At 31.2% G+C, this 17,500-nt stretch overlaps 12 protein-coding genes and 1 non-coding gene across 13 annotated transcripts in view; 10 read left to right on the top strand and 3 right to left on the bottom strand. All coding sequences in view use genetic code 11, as the record gives it.

Moving 5' to 3' along the window:
• The window catches only part of ycf1 (hypothetical chloroplast RF19), a 5,598-nt gene extending 1,419 nt beyond the window's left edge, over positions 1–4,179 (top strand). The window contains exon 1 of the mRNA in view: positions 1–4,179. This exon is cut by the window's left edge and continues 1,419 nt beyond it. Coding sequence (YP_004841843.1) covers positions 1–4,179 — 4,179 coding nt within the window.
• Positions 4,180–4,574: 395 nt separating this feature from the next.
• rps15 (ribosomal protein S15) lies at positions 4,575–4,847 on the top strand. The gene has a single exon. The coding sequence runs from the start codon at positions 4,575–4,577 to the stop codon at positions 4,845–4,847; it is 273 nt and encodes a 90-aa protein (YP_004841842.1).
• A 103-nt stretch (positions 4,848–4,950) lies between these two features.
• ndhH (NADH-plastoquinone oxidoreductase subunit 7) lies at positions 4,951–6,132 on the top strand. The gene has a single exon. It carries the CDS (start codon positions 4,951–4,953, stop codon positions 6,130–6,132), a length of 1,182 nt encoding a protein of 393 aa, YP_004841841.1.
• Position 6,133: 1 nt separating this feature from the next.
• Positions 6,134–8,384, top strand: ndhA (NADH-plastoquinone oxidoreductase subunit 1). The gene is made up of 2 exons: positions 6,134–6,685; positions 7,845–8,384. Exons 1-2 carry the CDS (start codon positions 6,134–6,136, stop codon positions 8,382–8,384), a joined length of 1,092 nt encoding a protein of 363 aa, YP_004841840.1.
• Positions 8,385–8,464: 80 nt separating this feature from the next.
• Positions 8,465–8,971, top strand: ndhI (NADH-plastoquinone oxidoreductase subunit I). Its single transcript has one exon. It carries the CDS (start codon positions 8,465–8,467, stop codon positions 8,969–8,971), a length of 507 nt encoding a protein of 168 aa, YP_004841839.1.
• Positions 8,972–9,323: 352 nt separating this feature from the next.
• On the top strand, positions 9,324–9,854 carry ndhG (NADH-plastoquinone oxidoreductase subunit 6). The gene has a single exon. The coding sequence runs from the start codon at positions 9,324–9,326 to the stop codon at positions 9,852–9,854; it is 531 nt and encodes a 176-aa protein (YP_004841838.1).
• Positions 9,855–10,078: 224 nt separating this feature from the next.
• ndhE (NADH-plastoquinone oxidoreductase subunit 4L) lies at positions 10,079–10,384 on the top strand. The gene has a single exon. The coding sequence runs from the start codon at positions 10,079–10,081 to the stop codon at positions 10,382–10,384; it is 306 nt and encodes a 101-aa protein (YP_004841837.1).
• A 248-nt stretch (positions 10,385–10,632) lies between these two features.
• On the top strand, positions 10,633–10,878 carry psaC (photosystem I subunit VII). Its single transcript has one exon. It carries the CDS (start codon positions 10,633–10,635, stop codon positions 10,876–10,878), a length of 246 nt encoding a protein of 81 aa, YP_004841836.1.
• Positions 10,879–11,009: 131 nt separating this feature from the next.
• On the top strand, positions 11,010–12,530 carry ndhD (NADH-plastoquinone oxidoreductase subunit 4). The gene has a single exon. The coding sequence runs from the start codon at positions 11,010–11,012 to the stop codon at positions 12,528–12,530; it is 1,521 nt and encodes a 506-aa protein (YP_004841835.1).
• A 250-nt stretch (positions 12,531–12,780) lies between these two features.
• Positions 12,781–13,752, bottom strand: ccsA (cytochrome c heme attachment protein). Its single transcript has one exon. The coding sequence runs from the start codon at positions 13,750–13,752 to the stop codon at positions 12,781–12,783; it is 972 nt and encodes a 323-aa protein (YP_004841834.1).
• Positions 13,753–13,859: 107 nt separating this feature from the next.
• trnL-UAG lies at positions 13,860–13,939 on the bottom strand. Its single transcript has one exon. It is a non-coding gene; the product is annotated as a tRNA-Leu (tRNA).
• Positions 13,940–14,829: 890 nt separating this feature from the next.
• rpl32 (ribosomal protein L32) lies at positions 14,830–14,994 on the bottom strand. The gene has a single exon. It carries the CDS (start codon positions 14,992–14,994, stop codon positions 14,830–14,832), a length of 165 nt encoding a protein of 54 aa, YP_004841833.1.
• Positions 14,995–15,629: 635 nt separating this feature from the next.
• ndhF (NADH-plastoquinone oxidoreductase subunit 5) overlaps positions 15,630–17,500 on the top strand; it is a 2,247-nt gene continuing 376 nt past the window's right edge. Inside the window, exon 1 of the mRNA in view lies at positions 15,630–17,500. This exon is cut by the window's right edge and continues 376 nt beyond it. Coding sequence (YP_004841832.1) covers positions 15,630–17,500 — 1,871 coding nt within the window.

Here is a 17,500-nt window from a genome sequence, read left to right as displayed (position 1 = left end):
CGACTTCTCGATCACGGATCCCTTACTTTAGTTGGGGATGTACTGCAAAAAAGGACTCAATTATGTAATGATAAAACTAAAAAAGACTATTTACCAAAAATATATGATCCGTTGTTGAGTGGTCCTTACCGGAGACGAATCAATTTAGTTTTATTATTCTCAATGCTAAATAAAAGTTCTAGAAAAAATGATAGTGAGAAAAAGAAAATTTGGATAAATAAGATTCATGTTATTTTTTTTAATACTAATTACCCACAAATTGAAGATAAAATTGAGTCAGAAGATCGAAGAAAATCTTTCAACTTTTTCTTCGATGGAGCTAAAGAAAGTGGTGAAAACTCGATTGCAATAAAAGAAATAAGTAAAAAAGTTCCTCGCTGGTCATACAAATTAATCACGGAGACAGACCAACTGATCCAAGAAAACGACGAAGATATGCCGGAAGATCATCAAATTCGTTCAAGAAGAGCCAAAAATGTCATACTTTTTAATGATAGGAATAAGCTTACTGATCGGCAAAAGGAGAACGAAAAAATTAGAAATATTCCTACTAATACTAATATCAACTATACTGATGAGTCTGAGGACTCAGATCAAATTTCTCTGATACGCTATTCCTACCAATCGGATTTTCGTCGAGAGCTAATCAAAGGCTCTATGCGTGCTCAACGACGTAAAACATTTATTGGGAAACTGTTTCAAAAACGTGTACATTCTTTTCTTTTTTTTGACAGAGTAGCCAAATCTCGTTTTTTTGATATTGCTGGTCTAATGAAAAAACTTTTTAGACCTTGGATATGGACAAACACAGAATTGACTATTTCGAATAATAGAGAAGAAACGAGAAGCGAAAATATGCAAAAAAGTAGAAAGTTGTTGAAAAGCACCTTAGAAGAAAGACGTATAGAAATAGGAGAACTCTGGGATAGCATTCGATTTGCTCAAGTAATAAGAGGTTCTTTGTTAATAACTCAATCAATTATTAGAAAATATATTGTCTTACCCTCATTGATAATAGCTAAAAACCTTACCCGTATGCTATTATTTGCAGTTCCTGACTGGTATGAGGATTTTCAAAATTGGAATAAAGAAATTCATATAAAGTGCACATATAATGGTATTCCATTATCAGAAAACGAATTTCCAAAAAATTGGTTAACAGACGGTATTCAAATAAAGATCTTATTTCCTTTTCGTCTGAAACCGTGGCCCAAATCTAGGTTAGAATCCCCTGATTCAATAAAAGAGAAAAGGGATTTTTCTTTTTTAACAATTTTGGGAATGGAAACTGACCTTCCTTTTGGTACTGGCACAAGAAACCTTTCGTTTTTTGAACCCGAGTTAATAACCGAAAGAGCAAAAAATTTAAAAAACTGGACAAAGATGTGTATTGGAAGACTTTTAAGAACAAAGTTGTTTATAAAAATTTTCAAAGAAATTATAAATTTTTCAAAAGAAAAAAAAAAAGAGGTCACCGAAAACATTTTATTTATAAAGATAAAAGAAGGAATAAAAGCACTTTTACAAAGAACCCCAATTCGATTATTTCAATTGAAAGAAATATACAAGTTGAATCAAGCTAAAAACGAAAAAAATTCGATAATAAGTAATCGAATGATCCAAGACTCGTCCATTGTAATTAGTTCTATGGATTGGACAAATTTTTCATTGAGAGAAAAAAAAATGAAAGATTTGACTGATAGAACAAACACCATACTAAAAAAAATTGAAAAAATTAGAAAAGACACGAAACAAGAGTTGCTAAATACAGAAATTAGTCCTAACAAAATAAGTTATGATGATAAAATATTTGAATCTCAGAAAAATATTTTAAAGATATTAAAAAAAAGAAATGTACGATTAATTCGTAAATCGCATCATTTTCTAAATTTTTTTGTTGAAAAATATCTATGTATATGTTTTCAACGTATGATTAATATGCCGAGGAATGGCCAACTTTTTATTGAATCAATAAAAAAAAAATTTACTAAATCCATTTTCAATAATGAATCAAATCAAGAAAGAATTGATAAAAGAAATCAAAGTATAATTGACTTTATTTCAACTATCAAAAAGTCACTTTCCAATATTACTAATAAGAATGGAAAGATCTTTTTGGACTTATCATACTTGTCGCAAGCATATTTATTTTACAAATTATCACAAACACAAATTATTAATTTATCTAAGTTAAGACCTGTCTTTCAATATCACGGAACATCTCGTTTTCTTAAGAATGAAATAGAGGATTATTTTGTTGAAGTTGTTGGAGCACACGAAATATTACATTCCGACCTAAAACAAAATAATCTTGAAAATTCTGGAATGAGAAATCAATGGAAAAACTGGTTAAGGGGTCATTATAACTTGGATTTATATCCGATTAGATGGTCAAAATTACTCCCCCAAAAATGGCGAAATAGAGTTAAGCAAGATCGTAAAAATAAAGATTTTAACCAATGTTTTTCAGATGAAAAAAACCGATTAATTGCTTACAAAAAACAAAATCATTTTGAAATAGACGACTCATTACCGAATAAAAAAGATAAGAAAATAAAAAAATATATATATGATTGTTTATCATATAAATCTATTAATTATGAAGATAATAAAGATTCATATATTGTTGAATTACCAGTAGAAGTAAAAAATAATCAAGAAAGTTCTTATAAGTACAACACGGATAAATGTAAATTTATTGATATACTGACTGATATCCTTATCAATAATTATCTACGAGAAGATGATATTATAGATCTGGAAAAAACTATGGATAGAAAATATTTTGATTGGAGAATGCTGCATTTTTCTATTAAAAATAAGGTCGATATTCGATCCTGGATCCATATTGAGGCTGACACGAACAGTAAAAAAAATACTAAAACTGGGGTTAATCATTTTCAACTAATTAAAAAAATAAATAAGAAACATTTGTTTTATCTGACAATTAATCAAGATAAAAAAAGCAACCGATCCAACAAAAAAAAACAAACTTTTTTTGATTGGATGAGAATGAATGAAGAAATACTAAGTGGTTCCAGATCGAATTTGAAACGTGGGTGGGTCTTTCCAGAATTTTTGATACTTTATAATGCATATAAGATTAATCCATGGCTGATACCAATCAAATCACTTCTTTTTAATTTGAATGGAAATGAAAAAAAATTGAATGGAAATGAAATTTTTAGTAAAAAAAAAAAACTCATTGAAAAGAAAAAAGGATCTCTTTTTCTATCAGCGAAGGAAAAAACTTTTGAATTAGAAAATGGAAATAAAGCAGAAAAGGAATCTGTGGCCAAAGAGGATCTTGACTCAGTTCACTCAAACCACAAAAAAAATCTTCAAGAAGATTCTGCGGTAGCAGATAGGAGAAAACGTATAAATCAAAACCAATACGCGAAAAAGATTAGCAAGGAGTTTGAGTTGTTACTAAAAAAATATTTTCGTGTTCAATGCAGATGGGATGGTTCGGCATACGTAAATAAAAAAATTTTCAATAACATCAAAATATGTTGTCTCCTGGTTAGACTGCTAGATCCCAAACAAATTTATATATCCTCTATTCAAAATGGCAACCTGAGTCTGGATATTCTGCTATCTTCGAAGGGCTTGATTCTTTCAGAATTAATTAGAACTGGAATACTTATTATAGAACCCATTCGTCTGTCTGTAAAAAATGATGGAAAATTTATTATGTCTCAAACCATAGGTATTTCATTAGTTCATAAGAATAAGTACCAATTTAATCAAAAATATCAAGAAAAAGGCTATCCTTATAAGAGGAGTTTTGCTGAATCCATTGCAATACCTCAAAAAATGACTGAAAATAGAACCAGCAATTATTATGATTTGCTTGTTCCGGAAAATATCTTATCCCCTAGAGGTCGTAGAGAGTTTAGAATTCTAATTTGTTTCAATTCTGGGAATAAAAATGATATCCAGAGAAATACAGCATTTTACAATGGAAATAAGGTGAAAACAGATGATCAAGTTTTAGATAAAACAAGCAAACATCTTGATAGATATCAAAATCAACTAAAAAAATTAAAGTTCTTTCTTTGGCCCAATTATCGATTAGAAGATTTAGCTTGTATGAATCGCTATTGGTTTGATACCAATAATAGCAGTCGTTTTAGTATGCTAAGGATCCATATGTATCCACAATTGCAAATTAGTTAATGCTACATTTTTCCTATATTGCCCGTACCTTATATGGTATATGAAGACAAAGAAATACACATATGGCACTCTCTTAGATTCTGATAGATGATATTAATTGAATTTAATGACGTATCTATTAGATTTAGAAATGAATCAAGAAAATATTCTTATTTCATTTTAAATTGAAAATTGCAGTCTAAATATTTTTTGTGCATGCAAAAATATACCAGACTTTTGTATACCTATCTGAAATTTTCAAAAAAAGGATTGCTAGATTTTATTAAAAAAAAAAAGAATAGAAATTCTTAATCAAAGTAAGATTATTGTGTATATCAAATTAAAACGAGTAACATTATTATTACTGATCAATAATAATTTATAAAAAAAAAAGAAGGCTAAGGAGATTTAATTTTATGGTAAAAAATTCATTCAGCTCAGTTATTTCGCAAGAAGAAAAAAAAGAAAATGGAGGATCTGTTGAATTTCAAGTAGTCAGTTTCACCAATAAGATACGAAGACTTACTTCACATTTGGAATTGCACAAAAAAGACTATTTATCTCAAAGAGGTCTACGTAAAATTCTCGGAAAACGCCAACGATTACTTTCTTATTTATCAAAGAAAAATAAAATGCGTTATAAAGAATTAATTAATCAATTGGATATTCGGGAGTCAAAAACTCAGTAATTTAAAAAGTAATTTTTAATTATTTGATTTATTAGATCTTGCATTTTTATGAACTTATTTTAATTTTCAGCAATTCATGGAAAGATGAATCGAGGAAAAACTTATGAATGGACCGGCTACAAGAAAAGACCTCATGATAGTCAATATGGGACCTCACCACCCCTCAATGCACGGTGTTCTTCGACTCATCCTTACTTTGGATGGTGAAGATGTTATTGACTGTGAACCAATATTGGGTTATTTACACAGAGGGATGGAAAAAATTGCAGAAAACCGAACAATTATACAATATCTACCTTATGTAACACGTTGGGATTATTTAGCTACTATGTTTACAGAAGCAATAACCGTAAATGGTCCAGAACAGTTGGGAAATATTCAAGTCCCCAAAAGAGCTAGCTATATCAGAGTAATTATGTTGGAGTTGAGTCGTATAGCTTCTCATCTGTTATGGCTTGGCCCTTTTATGGCGGATATTGGCGCACAGACTCCCTTCTTCTATATTTTCAGAGAACGAGAATTAGTATATGATCTATTCGAAGCAGCCACCGGTATGAGAATGATGCATAATTTTTTTCGTATCGGGGGAGTCGCGGCTGATCTACCTCATGGATGGATAGATAAATGTTTGGATTTCTGCGATTATTTTTTGACAGCGGTTGCTGAATATCAAAAACTTATTACACAAAATCCTATTTTTTTAGAACGAGTTGAGGGAGTAGGTATTATTTCTGGAGAAGAGGTCATAAATTGGGGGTTATCAGGACCAATGCTACGAGCTTCCGGAATACCATGGGATCTTCGTAAAGTTGATCGTTATGAGTGTTATGACGAATTTGATTGGGAAGTTCAGTGGCAAAAAGAAGGCGATTCATTAGCTCGTTATTTAGTCAGACTTGCTGAGATGACGGAATCCGTAAAAATTATTCAACAAGCTTTGGAAGGAATTCCAGGGGGACCTTATGAAAATTTAGAAATACGATCTTTTGATCGAGCAAGGTCTCCGGAATGGAATGACTTTGACTATCGATTCATTAGTAAAAAACCTTCGCCAACTTTTGAATTGGCGAAACAAGAACTTTATGTGAGAGTCGAAGCCCCCAAAGGAGAATTGGGCATTTTTTTGATAGGGGATCAGGGTGGTTTTCCTTGGAGGTGGAAAATTCGCCCGCCGGGTTTTATCAATTTGCAAATTCTTCCTCAGTTAGTTAAAAGAATGAAATTGGCTGATATTATGACAATACTAGGTAGCATAGATATCATTATGGGAGAAGTTGATCGTTAAAATGATAATTGATACATCACAAGTCCAAGATATCAATTCTTTTTCGAGATTGGAATTCTTAAAAGAATTCTATGGAATTCTATGGGTACTTGTCCCTATTTTGACTACTGTATTGGGAATCACAATAGGCGTACTAGTAATTGTATGGTTAGAAAGAGAAATATCCGCAGGAATACAACAACGGATTGGACCTGAATATGCTGGTCCTTTGGGAGTTCTTCAAGCTTTAGCAGATGGTACAAAACTACTTTTTAAAGAAAATCTGCTTCCATCTAGAGGTGATACTCGCTTATTCAGTATGGGACCATCCATAGCAGTCATATCAATTTTACTAAGCTATTCAGTAATTCCTTTTGGTTATCGCCTTGTTTTAGCCGATCTACCTATCGGTGTTTTTTTATGGATTGCCATTTCAAGTGTTGCTCCCATCGGACTTCTTATGTCAGGATATGGATCCAATAATAAATATTCCTTCTTAGGTGGTCTACGAGCTGCTGCTCAATCAATTAGTTATGAAATACCATTAACTCTATGTGTATTATCAATATCTCTACGTGTGATTCGTTGAGACATAAACTTCTCCCACTTTTTTTCGAGAAAAGGGTTGAAATGCATTGAATAGATATCCTCATTTTTATATTTATTATTCGGATTAATGAACTAAATCAGATAGTTATATGAGTGAAAGAAAACAGCTTATATAAATAAAAATTAGCAGTCAAAATATTAAGTCTCATTTTCTATGTATAAGAGTTAAGCAGAAAAAAATATAGGCGCAAGAGAGCCCCAAGATTGGGTCACTAGTTATCCTGTCTTGAAGCGGACTCAAAAGATCAACCGGATTGAGTTTTCACTATTATTTTTATGTACTACCATATGTGTATTACCATAACACAGCCGATTGAGCAAAAATGAGTGGATGGTTAGAAACACCAAGATATACAAAGGATTAGTAATGGAGATTTTCAAAATTATCCAAAACCAAAAGAGAGAGAAGGCCATTTTTGCAAAATGCATAATATAAAAAGAATACGAATTGGGGCTTTAAGTTTGTAGAAATGATCAGGCAGTACTCCCCACGATTCCGATCCAGAGTATACGCCTATCCACCCATTAAATAAATGACTATCGGAAACGAAATAATCCCTTATTGAGTAAGTACCCTTTTTCTCAGAAAGAAGAATAGGAACGAAAAAAAATGGAAAGAATCCAATTACAAAAAAAAAAAAAAAGAGATATTTTTTATTGTTTCTTATCTCCATTACTATATGCATTTCTTTCCTATCTCCCTATTCATAGAGATAGAATTCATGTCCGAATTCATGAACTAATGGAATAGCCAATTTTTTTTTCGTAATTGAAAACAATGGGTTATTGATATTTATAATAAATAGTATTTTAGTAAAGAATTAAGTTATTACTCAACAAAGAATTTTTTTTAAAGGATGAGATCAATTCAGAAGTAACCTTTTTCTTTATTATTATAACAGACAGAATTCTATTGGGTTAATTTGGGGACACACGATAGATTTTTATCTTATACTATATTTTTATCTTATAGTATTCTACAAAAAAAACATAGCAAGACAAGATAAATAATCCCGATACGCTCCTTAGATTTATTTAAGGCCCTCAAGGAGCCGTATGAGGTGAAAATCTCATGTACGGTTCTGTAATAGCGATGAGAACAGTGATGTTATTACCGACTATAATTATCTAACAGTTCTAGTACCGTTGATATAGTTGAGGCTCAATCAAAATATGGTTTTTGGGGTTGGAATTTGTGGCGTCAACCTATAGGGTTTGTTATTTTTCTAATTTCTTCCTTAGCAGAATGCGAGAGATTACCTTTTGATTTACCAGAAGCAGAAGAAGAATTAGTAGCGGGTTATCAAACTGAGTATTCAGGTATAAAATTTGGTTTATTTTATGTTGCTTCCTATCTAAATCTATTAGTTTCTTCGTTATTTGTAACTGTTCTTTACTTGGGTGGTTGGGATATCTCTATTCCATACATATTAGGTTATGAACTATTTGAAATAAATAAAGTGTATGAAGTCTTTGGAATGACAATTAGTATCTTTATTACATTAGCGAAAACTTATTTGTTCTTGTTCATTTCTATAGCAACAAGATGGACTTTACCCCGACTAAGAATAGATCAACTATTAAATCTTGGATGGAAATTTCTTTTACCTATATCTCTCGGTAATCTATTATTAACAACATCTTTTCAACTCTTTTCATTGTAAAGGAATACCATATTCTATATTCACGACTTGCTCAAACAAGAGAAAGAAACAAACATAAAATTCTTTAGAGATATTATAATATGTTCCCTATGGTAACTGGGTTCATGAATTATGGTCAACAAACAGTACGAGCTGCAAGGTACATTGGTCAGGGTTTCATGATTACTTTATCCCATGCAAATCGTTTGCCTGTAACTATTCAATATCCTTACGAAAAATTAATAGCATCGGAGCGTTTCCGTGGTCGAATCCATTTTGAATTCGATAAATGCATTGCTTGTGAAGTATGTGTTCGTGTATGTCCTATAGATCTCCCCGTTGTTGATTGGAAATTGGAAACGGATATTCGAAAGAAACGATTGCTTAATTACAGTATTGATTTCGGGATCTGTATATTTTGTGGTAACTGTGTTGAATATTGTCCAACAAATTGTTTATCAATGACTGAAGAATATGAACTTTCTACTTATGATCGTCACGAATTGAATTATAATCAAATTTCTTTGGGTCGTTTACCAATGTCAGTAGTTGATGATTATACAATTAGAACAATTTTGAATTCGAATTCGCCTCAAATTGAAGTCTAAAATAAGTCAATCTGTTGATTAAAGAGTAATTTACAATTACTAAGGTTCTGTTTTGATCTAAAGACATGAGGTTTCTTTCGTTTTGTTTGTTTGGTCACTACCTACAAATCCAAACTATTGATTCATGAGAATTGTAGCTTAATTTAGATTGAAACTATATATTTCGAAATATATAGTTTCAATCTACTTTACTCTTTCAGATCAAGACTAAGATTAATAGAATAACTGTACCTACATTAATTCACACCCCTTAATATTTAATTAGGAATTGATTATACATTTTTTTTCCTGGTCAGATCAATAAGGTCATGAAAAACATTTAGATTTATTTATCTCTTTTTTACTACATATAATGGATTTGCCTGGACCGATACATGATTTTCTTGTAGTCTTGTTGGGATCAGGTCTTATATTAGGAAGTATGGGAGTACTATTATTTAACAACTCCATTTATTCTGCTTTTTCGTTGGGACTGGTTCTTGTTTCTATATCCTTATTCTATATTCTAGCAAACGCCCAGTTTGTAGCTGCTGCGCAACTCCTTATTTACGTGGGAGCTATAAATGTTTTAATCATATTTGCTGTGATGTTCATGAAGGGTTCAGAATATTCCAAAGATTTTAATCTTTGGACCGTTGGGAATGGAGTTACTTTTCTGGTTTGTACAAGTATTTTTGTTTCACTAATGACTACTATTGTAGATACGTCATGGTATGGGATTATTTGGACTACAAGATCAAATCAGATTCTAGAGCAAGATTTAATAAGTAATAGTCAACAAATTGGAATTTATTTATCAACATATTTTTTTCTTCCATTTGAACTCATTTCGATCATTCTTTTAGCTGCTTTGATCGGCGCAATTTCCGTGGCTCGCCAGTAATAAATCTTTAGTTAGAAATAGCATAATTTAAACTTTGTTGTATGTTATCACACACATTCCCCTTCAATTCTATTTGAAGATTTTTTGGTCTAAACTCAAAATTCTTTTATTCGATCGATTACGAATATATTCTCTTGTTCTGTACTTTTTTTTTGTCAATTGAATTGAATCTATTACATTTTTGTTCATATTGAAATGAATCGGAATTGATAAGGAGTTGGTCAATCATGCTCGAACATGTACTTATTATAAGTGCCTATTTATTTTCTATCGGTATCTATGGATTGATCACAAGCCGAAATATGGTTAGGGCCCTTATGTGTCTTGAGCTTATACTGAATGCAGTTAATATGAATTTCGTAACATTTTCTGATTTTTTTGATAGTCGCCAATTAAAAGGGAATATTTTCTCAATTTTTGTTATAGCTATTGCAGCCGCTGAAGCAGCTATTGGCCCAGCTATTCTTTCGTCAATTTATCGTAACAGAAAATCCACTCGTATCAATCAATCGAATTTGTTGAATAAGTAATATTTATTTATGAGATAAATTATGATATTCATCAAGTAAAATTATATGTATCATACGTAATCCATGATAATGTTTGCGAAAACGTAAAAAATCAAAGTATCTTGGCCCTATCGCATGAGTTAATCTGAAAGTAGATTGATTATCAAAATTCTGATAAATTATTGACTCATCTGGTATCTAAATATATAATTCATTTACAAATTTACTCGATCGAAAATTTATAGTCTTAAAAAAAAATTATAGATCCAATGTCACATTCAGTAAAGATTTATGATACATGTATAGGGTGTACTCAATGTGTCCGAGCTTGCCCCACAGATGTATTAGAAATGATACCTTGGGGCGGATGTAAAGCTAAGCAAATAGCTTCGGCTCCACGAACGGAAGACTGTGTTGGTTGTAAGAGATGTGAATCTGCCTGTCCGACAGATTTTTTGAGTGTTCGCGTTTATTTATGGCATGAAACAACTCGAAGCATGGGTCTAGCTTATTGATACGTTCTCTAAAAGCCCCCTTGAATACATTTGATTTCTTTTTTACCGACAAAAACTCGTGCTCGAAAATAAATATACATATATATATTTTTTTTTTATTTTATTTTCGAACATGGGTTTTTTTAGTCCAAGTGTATCTTGTTTTTACTACGAATTATTTTCCTTGGTTAACAACAGTTGTAGTTTTTCCAATATTTGCGGGTTTATTACTTTTCTTTTTCCCTCATAGAGGAAATAAAGTAATGAGATGGTATACTATATGTATCTGTGTACTCGAGCTGCTTCTAACAACCTATGCGTTTTGTTATCATTTCGAATTAGACGATCCATTAATCCAATTGATGGAGGATTATAAATGGATCCCTTTTTTGGATTTTTACTGGAGATTGGGAATCGATGGACTTTCCATAGGACCCATTTTACTGACGGGGTTTATCACCACTTTAGCTACTTTAGCGGCTTGGCCAGTTACTCGAGATTCCCGATTATTCCATTTTCTAATGTTAGCAATGTATAGTGGTCAAATAGGATCATTTTCTGCTCGAGACCTCTTACTCTTTTTTATCATGTGGGAGTTAGAATTAATTCCCGTTTATCTACTTCTATCGATGTGGGGCGGAAAGAAACGGTTGTATTCAGCTACAAAGTTTATTTTGTACACTGCGGGAGGTTCCATTTTTTTGTTAATGGGAGTTCTGGGTATCGGTTTATATGGTTCTAATGAACCAACTTTAAATTTTGAAACATCAGCTAATCAATCGTATCCTATAGCACTAGAAATACTATTCTATATCGGATTTCTTATTGCTTTTGCTGTCAAATCACCGATTATACCCTTACATACATGGTTACCAGATACCCACGGAGAGGCACATTACAGTACTTGTATGCTTCTAGCCGGAATCTTATTAAAAATGGGAGCATATGGATTGGTTCGGATCAATATGGAATTATTACCCCACGCCCATTCTATCTTTTCACCCTGGTTGATCATATTAGGCATAATTCAAATAATCTATGCAGCTTCAACATCTTCGGGTCAACGCAATTTAAAAAAAAGAATAGCTTATTCCTCCGTCTCTCATATGGGTTTCATAATTATAGGAATTGGTTCTATAAGCGATACGGGACTGAATGGAGCTATTTTACAAATAATCTCTCATGGATTTATTGGCGCTGCACTTTTTTTCTTGGCAGGAACAAGTTATGATAGAATACGTCTGGTTTATCTCGATGAAATGGGAGGACTGGCTATCCCAATTCCAAAAATATTTATGACTTTCAGTATCTTATCGATGGCTTCCCTTGCATTGCCTGGTATGAGCGGTTTTGTTGCAGAATTAATAGTCTTTTTTGGAATAATTACTAGCCAAAAATATCTTTTAATGGCAAAAATAGTAATTACTTTGGTAATGGCAATTGGAATTATATTAACTCCCATTTATTTATTATCTATGTTACGCCAGATGTTCTATGGATACAAGCTTTTTAATGCTAAAAATTCTTATTTTTTTGATTCGGGACCACGAGAGTTGTTTGTTGCGATCTCTATCCTTATACCTGTCATAGGTATTGGTATTTATCCAGATTTTGTTTTCTCACTATCAGTTGACAAGGTCGAAGCTATTTTATCTAATTATTTTGCTAGATAGTTTTCATAAAAAAATGAAACAGCAATACTATAATAATTTTTTTTAATCATTCGTTGCACAATAAAAAAAAGAAGTCTTTTTTCTTAAGTTAAATAAAAAAATGAATTGGACTTCCTCATACATTTGGCTTTTGTGAGAACCATTTGAATCAAGTAATGTAGTGATTCAAAGGGTTCTCGATGTCTTACACACAATTTTCTTATCTATACCCCTCCATGTTTGTGTTCGTCAGGCCCTTTCTTGAATGAATTCAATTAGATGTTAATGTAAATGAACCATAACTATGTAGCCCTATCCCTAATAGATTGACCCCAAAATAGCATATCCAAATTATAAGAAAACCCATAGAGGCCACAATTGCGGAATTTACACCTTCAAAATTTTTATTTGTTCGCGTATGTAAATAAATTGCAAATATCGTCCAAGTAATAAATGCCCAAGTTTCCTTTGGGTCCCAATTCCAATACGATCCCCATGTCTCATTAGCCCATACTGCCCCTGAAAGAATACCTATGCTTAAAAAGATAAACCCTAGACTAATAATACGATAACTCCAATGATCTAATTGTTGAATCAGTTGAGACTTATAATAATTCTTCGAAGAAAAAAAGGAAGTGTTTCTTACAAAATAGTTCCCTTCGTTGATGTATTGGATCTCATCAAAGGAAAATAACGCATTTAATAAATTATTGTTTTTACCAAAAATTCTTATAGCTTTTTGAAATGTAATCACTATAAGAGCTACTGAAAATAATGATCCACATAAAAGAGCTGCATAACCTAATACCATCATACTTACGTGCATCATTAACCAATGAGATTGGAGAGCGGGAACTAATAGTGGGGATTGATGCATTTCAGTTAAAAAACCTGAAGTAGCAAAACCTTGTGTAAAAATAGTACTTGGCGCGGTTATTGCGCTTACACTTAAATGGTTTTTATATTTTTTTAAATAAGCAAATAGATGAATAATGGATAAAGCCCATGAAAGAAATAGTAATGATTCATATAAATCACTTAATGGTAAATGCCTCAAATAAATCCAACGAGTAACTAATAATCCTGTTATACAGAAAAAAGTAACTATCATGCCCTTTTCTGACGAAACATAGAGTCCTACGGTTTCATTGATTAATAAGGTTATTAACTGAATTGTAATGACAATTGAAATGACCGAAAAAGATATATGAGTTAATATATGCTCGAAAGTTAAAAATATCATAAAAAAATAAATTTAAAGGTCCCGCAATTCAATTATTTGAATTAATATCTGGGACTTGAATTATTAATTCTATTATAGAACTTTTTTTTATAAAAAAAAAAATGGCATGCCGCCACTCGGACTCGAACCGAGATGCTCTAGCACTGCTTCCTAAGAGCAGCGTGTCTACCGATTTCACCATAGCGGCTTTCTCGAAATCATAATAACCTATTATTATTCAATCGTCGAGATTGAAAAAAATAGAATGAATTTGCAATTAAATGGAATATTTTTTACAAAATATTTATCGTGGATAAAAAACTCTTTATCTTTAAATGATAATTTCATTAAAGGGAAAAAAATAGGAGATTTGAGCGTTTCCAATAAAAATCTTATCCGATTTCATTTATTTCAATAAGAATTTAAGGTGTCAATTTTCTTCATTTAATAATAGTTTTATTTTTTTAATAATAGTTTTATTTTATAGGATTTTGCAAACCAATTTCATTATGTATTCGGCGAGATATATTCTATATCTATAATAGTAATAATGATTTCGAGAAAAGAAATAAGGTAAGGGTTCATAGAATTCAAAAAGAAGGTTTTAACTTAATCAACTAATGTCATCGTTTCAATGTCTTATTAAATTTTTAATAAAGAGTTTCAGTTTACTATTTGCTCTTCTATATTTCGATATTATATATAATATCGAAAATAGATAAGAAAATCAAAAATCAACAAAAACTTTTTGGTTTAGTGGGGCGATGGGGATTCATATTTTCCCCATCTCGAAAATGATAAAACAAAGATATGAAAAAGAAAGGTCAACCTTTTTTATTCTTTGAACAAAAAAGTACCATTTTCCATTTTTTAATTGAGTAAACAAACGATTTATTATTTTTTTTTACATAGCCTACAAAAAGGAAAAAGAATTTCATATTTATCCGCTCAAAACATTAGGAAAATTACACTAATTGCTTTGATAAAAAAAAATTTATATTTAATATATAAAAAATATATATATAAAATATAAAAATTATAAACGAACTTTTACTAGGCTGTTTTTTGAGTCAAACCAATTCAGATTATTCCAATCTTTCAGTATTTATTTGATTTGTCCCCCAAAAAACTTTGGGAATTACCCGTTGAAAGAGATTTTGCTAGCGAAAAAGCTTTCAACGCTGCCCGACGCCCTTTGCTTTTCCAAATATTTTTCCGAATCCGTTTTTTTGATATAGAAGTGCGCTTTTTTGGAACTGCCATTACAAAATTATAATTGATTATTCATTACTATAGTTGGATGTGAAAGACATCTATTGTTCAAAATGAATTGTTCTTTACTATTTATTATCCATTTATTATTGAAATTATAGTATACTCCTAATATAGCTATCGAAAATTCGAAATTATTAGATTAGAAACAAAGAAAAAACAATATATATAATGTTATTTTGTCAAAAAAAAATTGTTTAATGATTCGTAGAATTTAATACAAAGAAGTCTTATTTTACTGGATCAACTTGTAGACTGTCTTTTATGATTGATACCAAAATAAAATAGTGTTTTTGGTCTAATTATTCTTTCTTGCTCTAGAGCGGGGAATTTTTGTAATGCATACTAAATAATAAAGAAAATTTGCAGTTTTTATATTGTCAAAAAATTTTACTTAAAAGTAATGGGTGTGTTCATTAATAGTTTCAATGGATCATCTCATCTTATTTGAACAATTGTAACTTCGTGACTTGAAATATTTGAAGTATTTGGCAAAAAATTAAGAATAGAAAAATAAAATTCTATTTCCGTTTTGGATATTTAAATTTGTTATTAACTGATCCTTTTGAAAAGAGATAAGAGCTGGTGAATCAGAAAAATTAATTAGGAATTTAATATACTTTTTTATGGAATATACATATCAATATTCATGGATCATACCGTTCATCTCACTTCCAATTCCTATCTTAATAGGAGTGGGCCTTCTACTTTTTCCGACGGCAACCAAAAACCTTCGACGTATGTGGTCTTTTCCGAGTATTTTATTGTTAAGTATAGTTATGATTTTTGCAGTTTATCTGTCTATTGATCAAATAAATACTAGTTATATCTATCAATATGTATGGTCTTGGACTATCAATAATGATTTTTCTTTAGAGTTGGGCTACTTGATCGATCCACTTACTTGTATTATGGCAATATTAATCACGACTGTTGGAATTATGGTTCTTATTTATAGTGACAATTATATGTCTCATGATCAAGGATATTTGAGATTTTTTGCGTATATGAGTTTGTTCAATACGTCAATGTTGGGATTAGTTACTAGTTCGAATTTGATCCAAATTTATATTTTTTGGGAATTGGTTGGAATGTGTTCTTATCTATTAATAGGTTTTTGGTTCACTCGACCTACTGCGGCGAATGCTTGTCAAAAGGCATTTGTAACTAATCGCGTAGGGGATTTTGGTTTATTATTAGGAATTTTAGGTCTTTATTGGACAACGGGGAGTTTTGAATTTCGGGATTTATTTAAAATATTCAATAACTTGATTGATAATAATGAGGTTAATTTATTATTTGTTACTTTGTGCGCCGTCCTATTATTTGCAGGTGCAGTTGCTAAATCTGCTCAATTTCCTCTTCATGTATGGTTACCTGATGCTATGGAGGGTCCTACCCCCATTTCGGCTCTTATACATGCTGCTACCATGGTAGCAGCGGGAATTTTTCTTGTTGCTCGGCTTCTTCCGCTTTTTATAGTAATACCTTACATCATGAATCTAATAGCTTTGATAGGTATAATAACAGTACTATTTGGAGCTACTTTAGCTCTTGCTCAAAAAGATATTAAGAGAAGTTTAGCCTATTCTACAATGTCTCAATTGGGCTATATGATGTTAGCTTTGGGTATGGGGTCTTATCAGGCTGCTTTATTTCATTTGATTACTCATGCTTATTCAAAAGCGTTGTTGTTTTTAGGATCGGGGTCCATTATTCACTCAATGGAATCGGTTGTTGGATATTCTCCAGATAAAAGTCAGAATATGGTTCTTATGGGTGGTTTAACAAAGCATGTGCCAATTACAAAAAATGCTTTTTTATTAGGTACCCTTTCTCTTTGTGGTATTCCACCCCTTGCCTGCTTTTGGTCCAAAGATGAAATTCTTAATGATAGTTGGTTGTATTCACCGATTTTCGCAATAATCGCCTGTTCCACAGCAGGATTAACAGCATTTTATATGTTTCGCATCTACTTACTTACTTTTGATGGACATTTAAACCTTTATTGTAAAAACTATAATGGAAAAACAAATAACTCCCTTTATTCAATATCATTATGGGGTAAAGAAGGATCAAAAATCATTAAAAAAAACTTTCCTTTCTTCTCATTATTAACAATGAATAATAATGAAAGGTCTTCTTTTTGGATAAAAAAAAAAACATCTCAATTTAATAGTAATGTAACAAAAATTATGCGCCCGTTTGTTAGTAGTCCCCATTTTAGTACTAAAAATACTTTTTATTATCCCTATGAATCAGATAATACTATGCTATTTCCGATGTTTGTGTTATCCCTATTTACTTTGTTTGTTGGAATCATAGGAAGCCCGTTCACTCAATTCAATCAAGAAGCAATTGATTTGAATATATTAGACAAATGGTTAACTCCGTCTATAAACTTGTTACATGAAAGTTCAAAAGATTCTGAAAATTGGTATGAATTTCTTAAAAATGCAACTTTTTCTGTGACTATAGCTTATTTCGGAATATTTAT

This window comes from Cucumis melo, chloroplast (assembly GCF_025177605.1).
Source record: "Cucumis melo subsp. melo chloroplast, complete genome".
NCBI lineage: Eukaryota > Viridiplantae > Streptophyta > Magnoliopsida > Cucurbitales > Cucurbitaceae > Cucumis > Cucumis melo.
The sequence above is the reverse complement of the archived record's forward strand: the minus strand, read 5'-3'. Positions and strand labels throughout refer to the sequence as shown.